This window comes from Peromyscus maniculatus, chromosome 9 (genome assembly GCF_049852395.1).
Source record: "Peromyscus maniculatus bairdii isolate BWxNUB_F1_BW_parent chromosome 9, HU_Pman_BW_mat_3.1, whole genome shotgun sequence".
Lineage (NCBI taxonomy): Eukaryota > Metazoa > Chordata > Mammalia > Rodentia > Cricetidae > Peromyscus > Peromyscus maniculatus.
This window is the reverse complement of record NC_134860.1, coordinates 77,062,884-77,085,847: the sequence shown is the minus strand read 5'-3', so window position 1 is coordinate 77,085,847 and position 22,964 is coordinate 77,062,884. Positions and strand designations below refer to the sequence as shown.

Below are 22,964 nucleotides of genomic sequence, written 5' to 3'. Positions count from 1 at the left end.
GTATCTTATTAAAACTCTTACATTAAAAAAACAGAAAAAATTCCACTTCTGTCCTAAGAAAATTGAAGCTGTACTAAGCCGCGTGTCTGTCATTGGGCAAATACTGAACATCCTGACAGCTTTCTAGTCCAGTGGTCTTGGGGGGAATAAGACGGCACAATTCTTACACAATTCTTTGTCTCAATGTGATGAAGCCTATCCAAAGAAAGCAACCCCACACTTCCTGAGAGTGCACTTCCAACAACAGGAAAATACAAGCAAGGTCATTAGTACCAACTTAGTTTTGAATCACACCTATCAACAACTCAATACTCCATACATAAAAGATGAAGTATGTTCTCGTTCATTTACGGCTGAATCACCTGCAGGTGGGAAAAAGGAAAAGGATGATATTTACAAAACATAAAACATAACTGCCTTTAGCTTATCATTTCTATTGCAAAGAGGAAAGAGGGTGTCGAAACAGAGAGCTTCACTTTCTGACTTTTCTCTCGGGCGTCGTGGAAGTGACAGAGCTGAACAGCCAGAGTCGCTGCTCTTAGTGGCTGCCAGGGTGAGGCCTTTGGGGGGACAGAGAAAGCAAAGACTGCTGGTTAAACGGGAAATCCTAGTGTTATCCTGCCAACTATAAAAAGTGGCCAAAAGGTATAAAAGAAATTAGAAAGAGCAAAAATAGGTATTAGAAAAAGAAAAACTGGGCAAATCCCAGGCTGAAAACTGGAAGTCCTGGGGAGCCACCACTGACGAGGAAGGTTCAAATTCACCGGCAAAGCTTCTATGGAAGAAATGGAGACGCACTAACAGGAAAAAAAGTGACAAGGTTCTCTGCAGATCAAAGCAAATAACTACTGTTTGTACGGACACCAGCAAAGACTCAGCATGGACGGGAGCAGGAAAATAAACAGGTGCAGCTGAGTTTAGGTGCAGGAAGAAAAGCTGAACTAACGAGTCAATGGGGACCCCAAAATGTTAATGTGTCCTACACAGTGGCTGTTTCCACTCAAAGGTCCATAGATGTGTATGCCCTTAAAATTCTAAGTGACTTTAACTTAGCCTTTAATGCAACTAGCGTTTAGAAAGAGGAGATCTCAAACCCGGTGAGCGCTTCTTTGACACCATGAACTCGCAGCCTCAACACTGACAGAGAGTAAGAAGTGAACAGAAGCCGCCCTGACACATGAGCCAGATGATTTGAGATTTCACAGCCTAACATAAACTGTAGTTTACAGACTGCCACAAATCTATTTAAAATCCCCTTTTCCTTCGACTTTACATGAACCGGGCTATAAGGAGTTAAGTCGAAGGAACAGCAAAACTCATGGATTAGGTGCACCTTGGCACAGATACAAATCACAGGACGTCTCTGTCCCTAGAGACAGATGGGGAGCCGTCACTTGCTCCTACTCAGTTTTCCACATTGAGTCAGACCTCTGAAATGTTTCCATTAATTACGAAAACAAATTGATCCTTTAGTCTCTTAAATTCATTTGTCAGTCCCAAAAGATCAATGAACTTTATTAAAAATATGAACGTGAAAGCAAAATTTTATGCTTGATCTCAAGAGCTTAATTTCTACCATGAAAACCACTTGATTATCAATTAGCAAATCCACAGACGTCAATACAGTGCTCGGCACAGGCTCGGCACAGTTCACAGAAAGCAGTGATGCACAGAGCAAGGGGGACGTTCAAAACAGGTCACGACTTTTCCATTTCTCAAGAATCCTTCCCAATTTCTGTACTTCAGCAACTGCTCTGCCCCACGTACTTCCTCTGAAGAGTAATGAACAGAACAGCACACTGGGAAGTTTTCAGGATATGTGACGTTTGCTCATCTCTAAACACTCTATACAAGAAATTTCCAAAGTCAGTAAACTACGTGCACAGCACAGGCAAACAGACTTTGGGAGAAACCTACATGCCTTCGGTTGTGATCACGATTTCCAGAGAGAAAGGATGATAAAACATGACTAAACGACATCCTGCCACAGAAACCAAGAGACTGGCTTCGTAAGTCAGACATGTCTCAGTTACAATTCCTACTGCCCTGACACCATGGCCACAATGAACTTGGGGAGGAAAGGGTTTATTTCATCTTACAGCTTATAGTCCAGCATCGAGGGAAGTCAGGGCAGGAACCTGGAGGCAGGAGCTGATGCAGAGGTCATGGAGGGGTGCTGCTTACCGGCTTGCTCCTCATGACTTGCTCAGCCTGCTTTCTTATAGAACCCAGGGCCCTCAGCCCCGGGGTGGCACCGCCCAGAGTGAGCTGGGCCCTCCCACATCTACCATCAATCAAGAAAATGCCCCCAAAGACCTGGGCAATCTGGAGGCAGGGCATTTTCTCAACTATAGTCCCCTCTGCCATAATTACCTGAGCTTGTCAAGGTGATGTCAAACTGACCAGCACAACTGACCCCTTGTCACCCTGATACACAAAAGGAACACAGCACTGTTAAACCATAACTTTCATTCTTGTTCATCCCCAAGATCTCACAGTAATATTAATATCACATTATAAAACACTCCAACTTCTAAAGTCGCACAGTCTTTAGAAGTTCCGTTTCTTTAAAATATCTAAGTCTCTTCCAGTGTTGAAAGCCTTTCAAAAAAAGAAAGAAAAAAGAAAAAGAAAATCCAAGTTTTGCAATATCCAAAGTTTCTCTAAAATCTCTCTAAAATATTCAATCTCTCTAAAACTCCAAAGTCTCTTTAAAAGTTTAAAATCTCTCACATGTGGGCTCCTATAAAATCCAATGTAAGTTAAATATTTTGTTATTCCAAGTGGGAAGAACCAGGACACAGTCACAATTAGACCAAAGTAAAACCAAAATTCAACAGTGTAAAAAGTTCAGTGTTTTTGCACCTCACCCAGCCAGCACAGCAGAGCCGACCTTCTGGGGGTTGGCGGAGCACAGGGGAGCTGGCCTGGAGGGCATGCGAGCAGGAGAGCTGGTCCCACCCTCCCTCCTTAGCCATGTGGTGACATGGATAAGCAAGAGATGCCCTCCCCATCTTAGCCCTTGCCACCTATGGCAGGGAGAAGAGCTGTCCCCAGGGGGCGCAAGAGCAGGAGAGCTGGTCCTGCCCTCACCAGCTGCAGCACAGGGGCAACCGGGCCCTGTACCTTGCCTGGGAAGCACACTAGAGCTACCCAGGTGGTGGGGTGCAGGTGAGTCAGTCCCACGGAGACGAGAGCAGGAGAGCAGCACCTGTGCCCTCCGTCATATGCCATGCGGTGACATGGGTGGGGGAATCTGCCCTCCACTCCCCACCCCTTGACAATTGCAGCAGGTGGGAGAGCCGGCCTTGGGCGGCAAGAGGACAGAAGAGCTGGCCCTGGCCCTTACCAACTGCAGCAATGGGAGAGCGGGCCATATTCCTCACCTGGGCAAATGGTAGAGCTGGCCCTGGTGGTGAGAGTGCATGTGGGAGAGCTGGACCCAAGGGCGTGAGAGCAGGAGAGCTGGCCCCGCCCCTTGCTACCTGCTGCACTGTGTGAGCTACCTAGGGCAGTGCTGGAGAGTTCGCCCTGGTGGTAACAATAAGGGAGAGCTGGCAGGCTGGCCAACCCAGGTATATCCCAGGCCGAGAACCAGGGCTATGAGTTAGTCCACCCCAACATCCACCGCATCTATGAACTGCTAGAGCATGTGACGGGGATGGATGGACCTGCAGATCCAAAGCTACAGGATCCCCATGACACAGGACAACAACAGAATATCCAGGAGTCCCAGTGAGGGCCCAGTATCAACAGAGTAGCAGAAGCCAGAGGCCTCGAGCCAGACCAACAATCCATTGTAAGGAACACTTACAAGTAAAGATGTATGGACTAAGAGGTACACTGTATGACTCACTCAGCCACACTACAGCTTCCACGCTGAAACTTTGTTGTTGTTGCTTTGTTTGGAGGGGTCAGAAGAGCAGAGGGTGGTGGCGAGGGGATGGGGAGATGAGTGGGATTTGGATGCATCATGTAAAAAACAAAAAGAATCAATAAAAAGTTGAAAAAAAAAGTTCAGCGCTTGACATCAGGGGCTCACTCAGGATCCTCTGACTCCAAAGGGCCCTAGACGAGCTCCGCTTTTCCAGCTCTGGTGTCCCAGGCACACATAGCTTGTCCCCGAGGCTCAGGCCAGCTCTACTCCACAGCTGTCCTTGGTGGTTGTCCAATGGTACTGACATCTCGAAGGTGCTGGGTTGTCAGCTATAACTGGGCTGTAACCTTCACCAGTGACCTCTTCTGGGCTCAGGAACTCTAACTTTGCCACATGGTGCCAAGTCTCAGTCTCTCTCCATGACCCCTTCATTACTTGGGAAACTTACTTGTTACCAAGTTTGGCTGCCAGCACCAGGTACATACAACCTGGGCCCTCTGGACCACAGCTTCTGTGTGCTGTCACTGGGGACACACACCTAGATTTAAGATCTTGAATGGCACTGGTCTCTTCCTAATCACTGGTCATTTCTCAGCTGCAGCTGACCAGCATCAACTATTCCAATAAAACAAAGGTTTCACCTCAGTGGTACAGGTTTCTCTCTGGTTAGTCACCGTTTGTCCTTCAGCCCCAGCGGGCCAGAGTTACGGATTCTCAATTTAAAATAGTCAACTGCCCCAATAGGCTTTAAAGACTCTCAAAACTTCCCTCGAATGTTCACAGGCCAGGCCTCCACTGTCTGAACTGCTCTTAACATGCTTATCTCCCAAGCTCCTGCAGAACAGTCCACTGAGCTCTGAGTACTCAATGACTTTTCCAGTCCATGAATCAAATGCCACCACAATCCTCCCCAAAACACAGGCCTGTCACAGCAACACCCCATGATCCGGATACCAACTATTCAGGTAGGGTTTCTATTGCTGTGATAAAACATCATGACCAAATCAACCTGAGGAAGAAAAGTTTATTTCATCTTATATCTTGGAATCTACCATCTGGGAAAGTCTGAGCAGGAACTCAAGGTAAAAAACCTGGAGGCAGGAGCTGACGCAGAGGCCATGGAGTAGTGCTGCTTACTGGCTTACTCCTCGTGGCTTGCTCAGCCGGCTTTATTTTAGCAGCCAGAACCACCAGCCCACGGATGGCACCACCCACAATAGACTGGGCCTTCCCACATTAATCATCAATTGAGAAAATGCATCACGGGCATCCCCATGTCAATTGAAGTTCCCGCCCCCAAAATGACCATAGCTTGCGTCAAGTTGACATGTCACTACCCAGCACAAGAAGTGTATCAAGAAATAGAATAACCTACCCACTTTAAAAGTTTTATCTTCCTATCCACCAACAAACTGAACAGGAAAACAAAAAAAACATTAATATCATATTTTTATGAGATTAATATTTTCAATCTCCAAAAATAGACAAAAATTATACTCTCAGATTCTAAAATTAATTCTTTCACATGCTAAGGCAAGAATTCAGTAACAGGACACTTTGAGTGGTTTTCCAGGATAGCTAAGAGACCTGAGTTATTATTAGGGAATGTATTGCTTGGTTCTTTTCACAATGGATGGCAGAAGAAAGCATATATAAGTTTCACAATTTAGACAGAAAGTGTAAAACTATCAGTGAAAATTGACTGCAGAAAACGGATATACAAAGCAGTGTTTAGAAAAACCCATGAGGTCTATAAAGTCTTTCCAGCTTTATCAGAACAGGGGTTTTACCTTAAAGTATAAAAATGTTGACACTTTTATAAATAATACTAAGTTCAAAAGATTGTAAGAGCCAGAGGATCAGAGTCTGGTGTGAGCCTCTGTCTCCTGGTAATGTCAGGTGCTGCCCCCATCAAGTCTCACCAAAGGACAGGCCAAACATGCGCGGAGCAGGGTGACAACAGGCAGGCTAATGTGGATGGGAAAGCCCGGGATGTCAACCTACACAAGAGAACTACTACGGAATGACGAGAGTGGGAGGAACAGTCTTCCCCAGGGAAAGTATGATTAACTGTCCAAATGGTCAGCCCTGAAAACATTCATAAAAGTAACATCATACACACTGAAGTTATACTTAGAAATATATGTGTGTTAAACATACACACCTGTGTGTAAAACAATTAATGAAAAAAGAGGCCGGGGATTTGAAAGAGAACAAGGAGGGAGGGTTTGGAGGGGGAAAGGGAAGGGGAAATGATGTAATTACAATCTCAAGAAATAAAAATAAATTTTGAAAAAGAGAGAAAAGATCTTCCTAAAACTGTCTTGTGTCACTTGGGAAGGTAAACTGCTCTAATATGTATAATCATATGTCACCAAGAGTATCACTTCAGTTTTCCCATGGTATTTGACAGAGAATCTTTTATCATAAATTAAGTAGAGGGTGTTGGAGACAGGGTGGTGAGACAATAAGGCCACTCCCAAACATCTCTAGGATGAGTTGTGAAGGCGCTGGCCAGATGAACTCACACACTGAAGCAGCGCTCACAGTGACCCTACTAATTTAAAGCTCTTCACCGTAACTCAAGTTCTTCAGTTCGCAAACATAGACGTGTGTCTTCATCGAGTTCATCTCTCAAGATCACAGAGACTTGCAGCAAATATTAAAATCTTTAAGTCCAGCCATCAGGTCCTTTTAATGACCTTTATCTCCTATTTTACCTATCTACCTTTACCTGTCTTCCTTGAAATGTGATACTGAGAATTATGTAAAGGAGTAGAGACTCGGGTCAGTTCAGAGGACAGGGACAAAGTGCTTTAAAGCATAAGAGAGGAATCTTCACACCATCACTTGTTTGGGAGGATCTTACAAAACAGTCTATCATCAAACATCACAACTAACTGTTTCAAATGTCACTTTTCAGAAATGAGAATGTGTGACGTGTGCTTTGTAATTAACTGTACATGGGTGCACATGCATGTATACTCCACAGTGGATACAGGGAATTCAGAAGTTAAGTTTCCGAGACAGTTCTCCTCTTCTACCTTGCTGAAACAGGGTCCCTGGCTCCTGCCCCTGTGAGGCTTACTCCACGCTGCCTCACAGCATCCAACCTTTCACCTGAGCTCCAGGGAGTGAGCACAGCTCCTGGGTTGTGAGGCTACCATTTCCACCTGCTGAGCCACCTTCCAAGCCCAGGAACATTTAATATAACCATGTTTAGTAGGACAAATCATTACATCTGGGGCTGGAGAGATGGTTCAGCAGTTAAGAACATCTTCTGCTCTTTAAGAGGACCCAGGTTTGATTCCCAGCACCTACATGGAATCCCACAACCATCAGTTCCAGGGTATCTGATGCTATCTTCTGGCCTCCTCTGGCACCAGGCACATGTGTAGTACACAGACATACATGCAGACAAACCACCCATACACACAGAATACAATTTAATAACAGGAAATAATTATGCAGCATAATTAAATAAGGGAAAAACACCAATGACACTCTAAAATGAAAGTAAATAGTATCACATTCTCTTCCAAACCTAGCCAAAGAGTGAAAATAGAAACTCTTCCACATTCAGGACACTACTAACACTTCTAGAACCAAAGGTTGAGTGTAGCATCACAAAATCATTAGGATAAAAATGTTAGGAGAAAGCTTTGCAAAAATGTAAACAGCTGGACAAAATGGCATAGGCCTTTAATCCCTGCACTTGGCAGAGACAGATGGACCTCTATGAATTTAAGGACTGCCAAAATGACATGGTGGGACCTTGTCTCCAAAAACAAAACAAAACACAAAATTAAAAAAGAGAAAAGTAGGGAATGTCACTCCAAGAAATTAGCTATACACTTTCTTTTAAAAAGTAAAAATGTAGCCGGGCGGTGGTGGCGCACGCCTTTAATCCCAGCACTCGGGAGGCAGAGGCAGGCGGATCTCTGTGAGTTCAAGGCCAGCCTGGGCTACCAAGTGAGTTCCAGGAAAGGCGCAAAGCTACACAGAGAAACCCTGTCTCGAAAAACCAAAAAAAAAAAAAAAAAAAAAAAAAAGTAAAAATGTGCAATGTGTACATTCACCAAAACAATCCATTTAAAAATTATTTGTAATGACTGTCATGAATGAGATTAAAGACTTACACACAAAACAGTCAAATACTGCTGGAAGAAAGCAAGATAAATATAAATAAAGGAAAAGGCAATCCTGTTCAACTGCCTGGAGGACTATGGGAGATGAAACATTAACCAGGCTAAGTCACAGAATCAATATTCCTCTCAAAATCTCAATCTCATCTTCAGAAACAAACAGAAAAATCCATCCTGAAACTTACACAAAATCTCAAGGAACCCTGACTAACCAATGATGAAGGAAACAGACAGCAGGTAAAGGCCTCATGGTTCTTCATTTCAAAACTCACTCTGAAACTGCAGTGATCCAACAGCGTGGCAACAGATCATGGCAAGGGACACAGACAAGGCTACGAACAGAGACCCAGGAAGGAGACCCCTGTGTATATGATGAACTGATCCTAAACAAATATGCCATAACTATTCAATGAGGAAACACTTTCAACGTTGGTGCTGGGAAAATGCAGGACCTGCATGGAAAATATTAAAGTTGGATTAATTAATGAAATTAATTAGAGGCCCAACTTTAAGACCTAAAATGGGAAAATTCTTAGAACATGGGGGAATAAAATCACATCATTTGACTTGGCAGTGATTTACTGAAAATAACAGCAAAAACATAAGCAGTAAAGGAGAATGATAATTGGGCTTCAGTACAAAGACTGTTGTGTATGAAGGTACACAGCCAAGAAGGTGAAGAAAAAAAAAAAACCCAGTACGAGAAAAGCATCTGCCAATCATATAGATCTGAGAACGGATTCAATAGCCAGGATGTATACAGCATGCCTACAGCTCAACAAGCCCAGTTAAACACGTCCGATTCCCTGGTTGGCGAAGGGATAACTAATCTGGAGTGTCAGAGGACGGGAGAACCAGTGGGTGCCCAACTGCAGGGCTAAGGGTGGCCAGCAGAGGCATCTGTGTGCAAATAAGGAAAGCCCCCAGGGAAGACAGCGCCAACACTTGCCCAACACAGACTGGACAGCAGCATAAAGCAGTGCAAGGGGCTGGGAGGAGGCCCGGAGGGTGAAGGGCTGGCTGTGCAGCTGGGAGAAGTGAGTTCAACCCCCAGAAACCACAAACATCCAGGCGCAGCGGCACAAGCTGCAACCCGGAGCAAGAGGAGAAGAGAGGCGCCATGGGGCTTCCCGGCAAGCCTCACTAGCTAGTTCAGCAGGAGATGCTTCTCTCCAAAGGTGAGTGAAATGGAAGGTGACAGCTGGCATTGACCTCTAGTCTCCATCAGCACACCTGTGCACACACGCACACACACACCTGCACACAGGCATATGTGCACACACAGATACCAATGACACTTATGCAGACACCCACATGAACATGTACACAAGCTACATAAAGACACAAACAAAAAAACAGCAATAAAACCCTCCAGTGTGAAACATCACAAGAGACTTGATGAAGCAGAAGAAAGAATATCAAGAATGGAGGACAAAGGTGGGAAATCCTACATCTGTACGGTGATAAGGAAAAAACTAATAACAGTGAGCATGACCACAACCACCCAAGAACTGTGAGCTAAGACCACAATTCCAAACCTACAAATGCACCAATCAGAAGGAGGAGCTGAAATTACCACTAAAAGATAGAGAATGTGTTCAATGAAATTATAGCAGAAAATTTCCAAAATTAGAGAAAAATTAATATTTAAACACAGGAGGCATTGAAAAAAGAAAGAGATATAACCAGAAGAGAAGCTCTCCACAACACAGTGGGATCTTCCAATCCCACCGAACTCCCAAAGACATTTTTTCACAGAACTGGAGAAAAGAATCCTACAAGTCACAGGGAAACACAAAATACCACAAACAGCTAAAGCCACCCTGAGTAGAACGTGCCGCAGGCATCACCATACCTGACCTCGGATGACACTACAGAACCACAGCAACACAATCAGCATGGCACTGGCATACTCAAAAGACACGCAGACTAGCAGAATCCTGGAAGAAACCTACATGGGTACAGCCACCTAACTCCTGATTTAAAAAAAAAGCCAGACACCAGAGCAAAGATAGCCTCTTCACAAATAATGCCGGGGAAATTGGATTCCTCAGTAGGAGAATACAGTCGGGTCGGTATCTCTGACCTGAACAAAAATTAATTCAAAATGGGTCAATGACTTTAATATAGGGCCCCAAACGCTGAAACTGCCAGGAGAAGACAGGTAAAATACTTCAAGACAGACACAAAGCAAGAACTCTCTGAACAAAGACTCCAACAGCACAGGAATACTCCTAAGAACTGGCAAATGGAGTCACGTGAAATTAAAGCCCTCTGCACAGCAAAGAGAATAAGCACCAGGGTGAGAGGTCATTGGGAGGAGAGAGAGACCTTCCAGCCACACACCAGGCAGGCTATCAGTATCTAGACTAGACAAAGAACAGCAAAAACTCAAACATCTAATCGATAAATAGGTTAATAAATTCAACACAGTTTTCTAAACATGAAATGCAAAGAGCCAAGAAATCCTTGAAAAGTGTTCAACATTTTTAGCCATCAGACAAATGAAAATCAAAACAGTTTCGCAATTCTATGTTACCCTCGTAAGAATAGCTGTCATTAAAAAACAAAACAAACAAACAAAATAAATCAACAAGTACCGAAAGATGCCAACAAGGCTGTGGGGAAAATCCCTTCCTCACTGCTGGTGGGATGTAAATTGGTCCGCCCACAGAATCAATGTGGAGCGTCCTCAAAGAACTGAAAATATCTGTGTTGTTCTGGGAGTCACTTGGGTTCCCCGAGCAAACCTTTGAAATGAGGACTGTGGTTTTTAGTTTATGGCTTTTGTGCAGAGCACTGTCAGCCGAGCTTTCAGATATATGTGAATGTACATATGTGTATATGTATGTGTATATACACTTACACTACATCGTTGTGTCTGATTTTAGGTCAATATAAATTAATGTCGTTCTTTGAGGCTTTCCCAAACAACCTTGGCGTTGGAGCGCCTTCCCCATTATTCTCGTTTCCCACATGGTATCTCCCACATCCTGCTATCCCCCACCCAACCCCCACTACCATCTATGGTTGCTTTACACTCTTCTGTGGTTACTCCATGTTGTATACGCACACCTGAGGATTTTGAGCTGTGTACCACCAATAAGAGAGAACATGAGGGATTTGTCTTTCTGGGTCTGCATTACATTGCTCAATATAATTTTTTCTAGTTCCATCTATTTAACTGCAAATTTCATGATTTCACTTTTCTTTACAGATAAATGGTATCAATACAGCCCTTGGCTACATCTCAGGTGTTAAGAGAAGGTCCCTATAGATGAAGACACCACACACTTAGGACACATGACTTTGATGACTTGAGCTGAATCTAACCTAAAAGCCTCTTTCCTGTGGTCTAGGCTTTGATGGTTTCAGAAAATACTATGCAAGCTGCCAAGGAGGGAAGCAATTAACGAGTCCTACCCAGGTGGAACACCTTATAAACCACGACAATTGCCAGCATGGCAAGATGTGTATAGAGGTCCAAAAAATGGCATTCATGTATCAGTGGCAACCAACATGTCAGATTCAAGAAAACAAATACCACAGTCTTTTCTTTTTTTTCTTTTTTCTTTTTTTTTTTTTTTGGTTTTTCGAGACAGGGTTTCTCTGTGTAGCTTTGCGCCTTTCCTGGAACTCACTTGGTAGCCCAGGCTGGCCTCGAACTCACAAAGATCCGCCTGCCTCTGCCTCCCGAGTGCTGGGATTAAAGGCGTGCGCCACCACCGCCCGGCCACAGTCTTTTCATAAGCAGGATCTATTTTAAAAATCTGGCTGGGTGGTGGTGGCGCACACCTTTAATCCCAGCACTTGGGAGACAGAGGCAGGCGGATCTCTGTGGGTTCGAGGCCAGCCTGGTCTATAAATTGAGTTCCAGGAAAGGCGCAAAACTACACAGAGAAACTCTGTCTCGAAAAACAAAAACAAAAAAATCTGTGTGTGTGTGTGTGTGTATGAGAGAGAGAGAGAGAGAGAGAGAGAGAGAGAGAGAGAGAGAAAGAAAATAGGCATGATACTAGAGATGAGATCAAGACAGACAAGAAGAGACCTTAAGGGTAAAGAAAAGGTAACTGGATACCTGTGCCATGAAACGAGGTGGGGCTACTGGGGTGAGAAAGGAAGCAGCCAGAGAGGAGATGGAGGAAGTCAGCTGTGCAGGGAATGGATTAAAGCCATGTGTGATACCTATGCACAAAAATGTTATACTGAAACCCATTACTTTGAATACAAACTTAAAAATTAAAGGACAAAAAACATGCAAGGGGGTTTGAATAGGCCATTCTCCAAAGAAGATAGAAAACGTCAATAAACACAAAAATGTTCAACACTTCAGTCAGGGGGAATACAAAGCAAAAGTACGGTGTACAGCCATGTCACACCCACTGGGACGGTCATTGTAAAACAGAAACAAAGGGTGAAACGGGCAGTGATGGGACACGCACGGAAGAACTAAATCTCTCACACGCTGCTGCAGGACGGGGGACTTCCCAGGACCCAGCGGTCACACTGCATGAATGACCTGGCAGAACTGACAGCAGAGACTGGGCTCTTTCCCCATTGAGGGCAACAGCAAGACTCACAACCAGAAACTAGACCAATGCAAGTTCCATCACCAGAGGACGAGGCAATGGTGTGCGAGCAGCAATACTATTCAGCCATGAATGAGTGAGATTCTGCTACATGCTCCAAGGGTGAACAGGGACAACCTTAAATTCAGTAGACTACACAGAAAAAGACAAAAGGCACCGGGTTCCATTCATGTGAAGTATCTAAACTAAGCAAACTTCCAGAGATAGAGAGGGAAACAGAGGTTATCAGGATGTAGGTAAGGACGGAACTTGGCAGTTATTGATTACTGGGATTAGAGTTTCTATTTAAAAAAGAAGAGGAGGAGAGGAGGGGGAGCAGGAGGGGAAGGGGAAGAGGAGAGGGGAGAAGGGAAGAAGGGGGAGGGAAGAGGGGAAGACAGTGGAGGAAAGGAAGAGAGGGAGGAGGAGGGGGAGGAGGAGGAAGAGGGAGAAAAGAGCAGAGGCAGCAGCAGTAAGTGAGGCTGACAAGGTGGCTCAGCAGGTACCTGCCGCCGACCCAGACTACCCGGGTCCAGTCCCTGGGGCCTACATGGCGGAGGGAGAGAACCAACTCTGGGAGTGGTCCCCTGAACGCCACACATGTGCGCGCACGCATGCAAGCACCCACACACGCACACACGCACACGCACCCCACACACACTCACAATAAACAAATAAATAAACGTAATAAAACCTTTAAAGTGGTGATGGTTACAGGACACTGTGAGTGTACTGAGCTCCATGTACAAAAGCCGGCAAAGTGGCGAATGTTAGGAAGTGTGTCTAGTTTAATAATGTAATAATCTATTTCCATTCCCGCTTTCTATAGAGATGGGTGACCAAGTGTCTACTCACCCCAGATAGGGCACCAACCGCGGACCAAGGAATGCCAAGCAATTGGATTTACTTACATGAACATGAGTGAGGGGCCAGCTATCGAACCAACACAACTGCTCTCTAATTTGAATGCTATTTCAGTTGTAAATCTCCATCAGAAGTTCAACAGGTCAGCAGCACCGGCAGGCTAAGCACATTTGTTTCCAGGACAAGTTTGGGAAAGCGAGGACATACCTGGTAGAGCATGATGGGCTCGATGTTGTATCCTAAGATATCAGCAAAGTTCTTAGTGATGACCGTTTTCCCACAACCCTACAAACAGGAACAGCAACACGTAAGCGCTAAGTCCACACACTCAAAGCTGGCAAGCAAATGCTTATACCTTGTCTTACCTTTCCTCCAATTAAGCATATATCCTTCACCATGTGAGACTGCATCATTTCAGCCAGCAACTGCTTATGGCTTGGAGTCTGGATGAAACGGTCAGATGCAGAAGGCTGATTTACTGCGCGGGTCCCAGCTGGCACCTGTCATTTTAAAAAGGATAAAACAAATATGCATGTGTTTCTCAAAATATTAGTAATTGGAAGCACGTAATTTCCATTTAAAAGTCCCTTATTGATTTCTTACCTATCAACTCTATGCAACTCTTTTTCCATTTCAAACTAATAATCTTTATCAAATCTCCATATCAATTATTCCTCTAAAATTTAAGTTTCATACCATCAAATATGTTCAGAACATGTCATTTTCATGTCCTTACTAACTTGTCGTTAAAAACAAACAGTAGCGAGCATAACATTACCTTTTCTTAAACTCCAGTTCTAAGTACAAAATTCAAAGTTATCACATACTAGAGTCTTATCAATGAACTCTTCTTTCCTAAACGCCACATCCACAGGTTCTTCTTAGCTTGCCACACTAAAGTATATAGGGAAATCTTTCCTCCCACTCATCTGCTTTTGCTTTTAGTTTTTCTTTTTCCCCAGATTCATTGGGTTTTGGACATTAACGGCTTTTTTCTTCTCTAAGGACATTTATTTTAAGATTTATTTTTCACTTAAATGTATGTGAGCCTATAGCATATGTGCGTGGGAGCCTGCAGAGATCAGAAGAGAAAACCTCTGGAGCTCGAGTTCCAGGCACTAGCGAGCCACCTGGCATGGATGATGGGAACTAAGCTCTGTCCTCTGGAACAGCAGCAAGTGACTCAACTGCTCAGCTATCTCTTCTACTCCTCTAGGGGTGTTTTTAAATTAAATTTATTTTTAACTCATACATAAACTTAAAAATCGTGTGTGTAAGTAGGATACTCTGTGATGTTTCTACACTATGTATATGTCGGGTAATGTTTAGAAAAGACTGTCTGGTACTAACAGAAAAGGCTAACTAGCAGGGCCAGGAGGCTCCTCATTGGCTTTGGTTTGGTTTTGCTTTTGCTTTTGAGGCAGTCACTCTCCCTACATTGCCCAGGCTGGCCTCAGAATTATGATGCTTTACCTCTCCTTCCAAGTGCTGGAGTTAACGGTGTACACCACCACATGGCTCTCTTTAAACTTATTTGTGATTTTAAAAAAATTAAAATCCTTCGCCCGAGGTACTTGCAATATCTAATACTTTATCCCTGTCTGTAGTCTCTCAACCACACAACTGCACATAGGAGCTTCTTATTCCTAGCTAACTGTAACTCAGCCCCCACAGACCAACCTCTCTCCACCCCTTTCTTGCCCTGACTGTCCCAGCCTCTGATAACCACTATTCTACTCTCAACTACTATGAGATTGATCATTTTAGATCCTATGTATGGAGGAGATCATTTTCTCTTTATTGGCCTTCTGGGGCCCATGCTGTGCTGAGGACTGCGGGCATGGCTGGACTGGATACAACATGAACTCTAAAGGATTAGTAGTTAGGAAGTGTCAGTATCAGGTCTGCACTTCAGGGAGATCACCTTGGTAACCAACACAGACGTGAACTGGACGGCACGGCAGGCAATGAATGTGCAGAGCCATTACCAAGGGAAACACATTACTGCAGCGGCTCGGATCTCCTGACCACGCACACTGTGTTAAAACTGCCGGAGTGCCTGTCCACTAGAATACTCCTCCGCTGTTTCTTCAAGACGCAGCCTGGGTCTCCTCTCAGAAGCTTTCCTTTTTCCTCCCCACAACCCTATGCCTTTCATCTCCAGACCCTGCACCCTTCACACCCCTGCGGTCCTCACTCTTCTGCCTCTAGCTCAGATTGGGACAGGACATCCATCTGAAGCAGGATGGGTGCACAGTGGCATCTGTGCCTGTCCAGAAACCCTGGCGACCACTCCCTGACCAGTAAACATGGGTGGATCAAGAAGTCACTGTACAACTCGGCTGTTTAAGCTATTATAAAATAATCATAGAACTTACCTTCAGGACTACTGGGGTTCTCTACTGAGGAAAATGTTTCAAAGCACTATTTCTTTTTCTTCCATATTTATTTTTTCATACAATGTATTTTTATCATGTTTTGCACCTCCTCCTCCAACTCCTCTGAGATCCTCCCCCCCACTACCCACACAACTTCATGTTCTTTCTCTCAAACAAAAAACTGCTGTGGGATGTTCTGTAGGTCCTGTGGGAGCCCATTCTCAGGTTCTTTGTGGCGTTACCCAGCAGGTCCGTATAGAGGATGATTAGGACCATGGGCCTGAGTGCAGGTGTTTGAGATGGTCTGCACTTGGCTGTGCTGGGGGATGGTCTGTATGTCAAGTTGCTCTGATTGGTTAATAAATAAAACCTGATCGGCCGTGGCTAGGCAGGATAAAAGGACAGAAAGGCAGAAGGAGACGCTGCAGCCGCCGCAATGACCAGAGAGGCTGCAGCCGCTGCCATGACCAGCAGCATGTGAAGACGCCAGTAAGCCACCAGCCACATGGCAAGGTATAGATGTATGGAAATGGATCAATTTAAGATAAAAGCACAGTTAGCAAGATAAGGACAGTTGGCAAGAGGCCTGCCACGGCCATACAGTTTGCAAGCAATATAAGTGTCTGTGTTTATTTGGTTGGGTCTGAGCGGCTGTGGGACTGGCGGGTGACAGAGATTTGTCCTGACTGTGGGCAAGGCGGAAAAATCAAGCTACAAAAAACAACATAAATAAACCAATAAAACAAAAATGCCAAAACAAACAAAAAAAGCCCACAAAACAAATAAACACCATGGAGTTTGTTCTGTGTTTGCCAACTACTTCCGGGTATGGGGGCTGCCCTGGAGTGGGGTTGTTACACTCAGTGACACCCATTGGAGAAAACCTTTTTCTCCAATGCTAGAGAGTATCCACGTGAAAGCACTATTCCTTAGCAAAAACTCAGGACACAAAACATTTCCATTGACCAACACTTGATTTTCTCAGAGGCAAACCACACATTTGTGAAGGAAGGCTTTCCCCATTTTCCGGACTTTTCCCACTTAGGAGCACACAGCTCTGGGTACAGATGTGGCCACACTGGTGGACCTAGAGAGGTACGGCAGAGCCAAAGACTTACCGGTATACCAAAAGCCTGACTTAGGCCACTGAGTGTCCAGACTGAGACAGATTTTAGGATGAATAAACCTGGGATGACGTACCTTAATGGTCACCTCTTTCCCTGCCACTTGGACTGTCACGTGAGCTTGGGAGATGTGGCCGTCAATCATCCTCTCCACTCTTACGATCTCTTTAGGAAGCAGGGAGTTTCCAGAACCTTGGAGCTCAAAGCGCTGTAAGTTACAAGAGATGTAATTTACCTTTCATTTCAGAATATTAAATAACTGAATTTCTAGCTAATGACAACTGAAACCTTTCCATATTACTTAGACAAGCAGAGGTTTGAAGTTAATGAGACTATTTTACTTTCTACTCACACCACTCCACTTAAACAATAATTAAAGATGATATAAAAGTAGTCGCTGAAGTCTACTAACAGAAAATGGATGCTCCATTTCTGAGCTGGTACAAGTTCGGAGTCCACATTTCTCGGTAATACATTATCATTTGCTAGAAAGGGATGATTCAACTCTAGAAAACACTTAGGTGAAACAGGCCTACGCCAGGGGACCGCTGGAACCAGCACAGAGTAATGTGTTCCCAAAATTTGGGAAAACAGAAGTCAGACACTGTCCAACAGTCCCTTTGTGCAGACAGTGTAACTGACTAATGCCAACTGTCAGTCAGTCTTGCACAGCATCTGGGATGGTGCCATCTGCACGGTGTAGTTCTCAGTTTTGTGGAATTGGGCTTAAAAGGCCAGAACCATTGGGTGTTTCTTGAGGTGAGCCAAGAATGTTATGAACATTCTAACACTGACTGCATGCCCTTATACCAACTACTATATTAAAAAGTGCACACAGAGAGCAGATACACTGAAAACAGAATTAGTTGAAAATTAATTAAAACCCATGCTTAAAGTATGTTCAATATAAAAAAGAGGGTTTTTAAAAAAATAAACAGAAAAAAACCTTATACTTATTTCAGAACACTATAACTATAATAAAGATATGCAGATCGGGGCTGGAGAGATGGCTCAGAGGTTAAGAACACTGCCTGTTCTTCCAGAGGTCCCGAGTTCAATTCCCAGCACCCACATGGTGGCTCACAACCATCTGTAATGAGATCTGGCTCCTTCTTCTGGCCTGCAGAGATACATGCAAACAGAACATTGTATACATAATAAATAAATCTTTAAAAAAAAAAAGATATGCAGATCAATGACAGAATAATCGTCTGATATTGAAAAGTATTATACAAGTCCAGAAAATAGTTTTCAGAAGAAAATCACGTTCAAATACAACAGCTCAGTTAAAGTCTTCATTCTGAAGACTTACATCCCATAGGCAATCACTCCTTTCCAGAAACCAAAGAAAAAATTATCTATTTGTGCTACCATAAAACTGGAAGTCCAGTGCCTTACATAATCTGCACAGCATACAAGAGTGTAATGAAACTGCTTCCATACTGCAACTACAGGAATGGATTTCATGGAGAGCGATACGATTTCAGGGGAGATTCAATAGAGAGGAGCAAGGCACAGCCAAGGAATGAAATTCATCTGAATCGGACCAAACAGCTGTTAATCTCCAGGAAAGTAGGTGAAATTAAAGATATGTTTTCCCAGCTACAGGACATTCTCTGAGTTGATAAAGGTTTAAGTTAGAGCACGCATAGTCTAGAAATGAACACAAATGTGCGCAAACACTTGCTGTACTGGTTACATCCTAACAAGTAACTCTAGGTGAAATGTTTCAGTAGAGTAAGAACAGTCAGCTAGATTACACTTCAGATAGCAGAGAAGCTCACCCTGCAAGGTGAACTATCACTTAGAGGACTGCTAATCTGACAGGTAATTCTGGAGAATGAGACATGATTCATTACACCTCAGAAAGGGATGATTGACACCACACTTCATAATTTTCCTACGAACTCAATTTCACTTAAACAAATGGAAATACCATTTTCTGACACACTTTCTCGAGGAGTATACTAACTGCACTGTGGTTTGTAATAAAAATATACCACACTGATGTTGGTCTGTACGGCATCCATATTCATCCTCTAATTACCAATCCTAACACACTAACTCAGCAGTTCTCAATCTGTGGGTCTTAATGGGGGGGGGGGTCCGCACACAATCACAGGGGTCACCTAAGACCATCGGAAAACACAGATATTTCCAATTCATAACAGTAGAAAATTACAGTTATGAAGTAACGACGAAAATAATGTTATGGTTGGGGGTCACCACAACACGAGGAACTGTATTAAAGGGTTGCAGCATTAGGAAGGTTGAGAACCACTGCACTAAATGATCCACTTTCTCTGTCTAGGATGTGGAACACAAAGAGAAATCCTCGAGACCGTGTTCCTTAGCTACTAACTAAATATGTGGTCCTGTTCCTGTGGGGCTCTTTTCGGGTCAGTGGCTTCTCAAGCCACTGCTACTCTCCCACGGAGTCACCCACGGGAGCTGAGCTAGTGGGCCGCAGGAGGCAGTTTAGCTGGTCCTCTCCTCTCACGACAGTCTTCAGATACATTCCTAGGCCTTACGAGAACATCGGCCATTTGGAAAATACCACACATATCTATCCACCATCTCCAGAGCCCAGAACCACACGTGGGACAGAGTCAGTGACCAATGAAAGTTGGTTAGGTAGAAATGTAAGTGGGATGTTTTTCTTCATCCTCAAAATCATCTATGCTTTGAGGTCTGGAGAGATGACTGAGCGCTGGCTGCTCTTGATGAGGACTGGAGGTCAGTTCCCAGCTCCCCAAATGGCAGCTAACAACCATCTCTAACTCCAGTTCCAGGGCATCCAGTGCCCCTTTCTAGCCTCAACAAGTACCAGGCATGCATGTGGTGTAGAGTCATACATGCAAGCAAAATCCCCATACACCTAAAATAAAAATAAACCTTTTTTTAAAAAAAAAAATCTATTTTTCCATCAAAATCTTCCTTTCCTGCTTGTTCAATTTAAAAAGTTCTACTTTAAGTGATGGAAAGTTACTAGAAATCTTTCCCATTTCAAATTATGACAATTCCATCATTCTAGCTCTGGATAAAAGGATGCTCATACATCACTCCAAAGCAAGATACAGTGATGTCCCAGAAGGTCCTCCTCCTGTTCCCCAACCCTACAGCCCATACACCCCACAAACTTCGGCCTTTGTTCTTACAAAGATGTCTGTCCATCCTGTCAGAAGAAACAGACATTTCTTGAATTTACATCACCGCAGAGGCCCACCATCTTCGGCATCAACTCAGCAAACACTTTACAAGCAGCCATCCTGTCCCATCTTCTTCATCTCCTTGGTTCTCTTCTGTCTACTGACTGTGGCTTACATTCCCACTTCACTAGCACTGAGCTTGGTAAGTCCACAAACAACCACCAACTTCATAAACTCATCTTCTCCCCATTTCACCACCTCTTCCTTCTCAGTCCATTTTCAAATTTCTCCTTAATTTTCTCAATAACTTCACTTGAAGGTACATGAGGAGAGGACCATTTAATAAAAGCTATCAACTGAAAGAAATGATTTACATTATGGTAAAGATACCTTTTACATTCTAAAAGACTGGAACTTTTGCGGAACCTCACAGCCAAGAGTTAATAAAACACACCTTGAAGTCATTTAAAATTGCTATCCCACTGTGTACTCAGCCTGTTTGTTCTAATCTACCTTTAAGAGAACCACCAACCTTACTTGCCTTGGATTTCCCATGTAATTAACTTCTACAACCTAAGCTCTGCATAGCTATATCCTTAATTTATTACTCTTCTACACTCCTGGCCCAAGGTAATGCATGTGTGTTATAACCATCTGCTGAAAACAGAAAATAGGCTGAAGGTGGCCTTATAAAATGAATATCCACTACAAACACTGAATACAACGTGGATATAGGTTGGTAAGTCTGTTCACAATATTGTTTGTAGGGCTCTTATCTGAGTGCACTGGGGTCAGTTGGAGTCAATGACTTCATCCCTTGTAAAACTCTGTTAAAGATTTATGGAAAATACCCTTCATTCCTCCCCTAATGTGATGCTTTCTGTACTGTTCAAAAAAAGAGAAAGCAAAGTCCTTTGCTAGAGACAGACATGGGCACACACAGAGGGACACAGACACAGGGACAGATTTACAAGACAGCATTCAGGTAGGCACAGATTCGGACTCATACAACAGCCAGAAAGAGACAATGGAAGACACAGGTAGAGAGAAGTAAGAATTCAAATCTGGGCTTGCTCTTGATGAAAGGACACCAAGGGGAAGCACTCTGATTCCTTACCCTAACTTGACACCAGTGCATTATTGGTTAACTCTGAGTTGGACTCATGCAAAAGAATACAGGGTAGGTTTGGGAGCGGTGAGAGAAAGACATCAAAAACACCCATTAATCCTGGACTGAAAAGTCCAAAGCTGACATCTGTTCATGTGAGGAAGGGATAAGGTCATGTTTGTTTGGATACCAAAACCAGCATCAAATGGGATCCTTTTAAATCTGATGTTTCTAAGAGGACTTAGGTATCCATCCTTTTTTTTCCTTCAGTTTTTCAAAACAGGGTTTCTCTGTGTAGGCCTTGCTGTCCTTGAACTCATTCTGTAAACTAGGCTGGCTTCGAACTCAGAGATTCACCTGCCTCTGCCTGTCTGGAATTAAAGAATGTGCCACCACCACTGGCTATTTCCTTTTTAAAAAATAATCCTCTTATCCAGATAGATAATTCTACAAATCACCTGTTTTCATAACTGACCTGTGCCTCCACGGCCCTTTGACATCTCCACGTGGGTATCTAACATGCACCTCAATCAAACATGGCCAACCATGGGATCTTGATCTTCTCTTACAGCCTCTCCAGCCCCAACTTCATCATAAAATTCTATAATCCAAAAAGCTCGTAATTACCCTTGACTATATGACGGAGCCCTGCATCCAGGTCTTTAGCAGATCATATTGGCTCTACTGTAAACAACCTAAAATCTATTTACCTCTTACCGACTTCACAGCTGGTCAAAGGCCCCATAATTTCTCAACTGAATCACTACAACAATCTGTTAAGTGACTTCCTCTGCTTTCTCCTCAGCACTCCACAGACTTCTCACCTTAATCCTTAAATGCCGAGGTCTCCAGGATTCAGGATCCAGCTTTTCTTCTTTCTACTTGCTCCCAGAGCTTATTTCATGCATCCCTATGAATTCAACTATCACTCATACAGTAATGATTCCCAAGCACTCATTTTTTTTTTCCTCTGAATGCTCTGCTTACATGGGTGAAAGGGCCCCAGAGCCCAGTAAGGACAGCCATGGTATCCCAAGATGGCAAACAACATTCACTGCCTGGGAATCTCCTGCCAGGAACCATCCCATGCTCTGCACCTGCAGGCAGGCCCCAACAATTTATCTTTAATATCAAAATAGCTCTGGAAGCCAGGCTGTGGTGCGAATGTCTTTAATCCCAGCATTCAGGAGGCAGAGGCAGGCAGTTCTCTGAGAGTTCCAGGCCAGTCTGGTCTACAAAGCAAGTTCCAAGACAGCCAGGGCTACACAGAGAAACCCTGTCTCGAAAAACCAAACAACAACAACAACAAAGCTCTAAATAGAGTGACAACTTAAAGGCTGCTGGACAAGTCCACTTAGAAACCTCAAGGTCCATTCTCCTCACAAACATACCCCTCCACTTTCTCGCGCTAACTAATAGAATCTCCATCAATTCATTTTTCCAATCGCTTCTCCTGTTCTCTCACTTTTGCGCAGAGTTCTCTGCACCAGGCTTTTTCTTTGGGGCCACCAACTAGCTCCCAAGTCATGACACAGAGACTTAGTTATGGATGCTCAACCTTAAGCTTATGCTCATTTCTGGCTAGCTTCTCCCTCCTCCCCCCCCTTAACTAAATTAACTTGTTTCTCTTTATCTACATTTTGTCTCGGGACTTTTTCCCCCTGTATGTCTTACTCTGTGCTGGCAGCTGCCTGACTGGCTCTGGGTGTCTCCCTCATTCTCTCCTCCTCTTTTCTTGAGCCTAGATTTCT

At 43.9% G+C, this 22,964-nt stretch overlaps 1 protein-coding gene across 1 annotated transcript in view; it reads right to left on the bottom strand.

Annotated features, from left to right (window-relative positions):
- Positions 1-22,964, bottom strand: part of Vwa8 (von Willebrand factor A domain containing 8) — a 340,258-nt gene that overhangs the window by 231,785 nt on the left and 85,509 nt on the right. The window contains exons 10-12 of the mRNA XM_006989556.4: positions 17,033-17,164; positions 13,820-13,954; positions 13,662-13,739 (exon numbers count right to left, since the gene is read on the bottom strand). Of these exons, the coding sequence (XP_006989618.1) occupies positions 13,662-13,739; positions 13,820-13,954; positions 17,033-17,164 (345 nt within the window). The remainder of the gene's footprint in view (positions 1-13,661; positions 13,740-13,819; positions 13,955-17,032; positions 17,165-22,964) is intronic.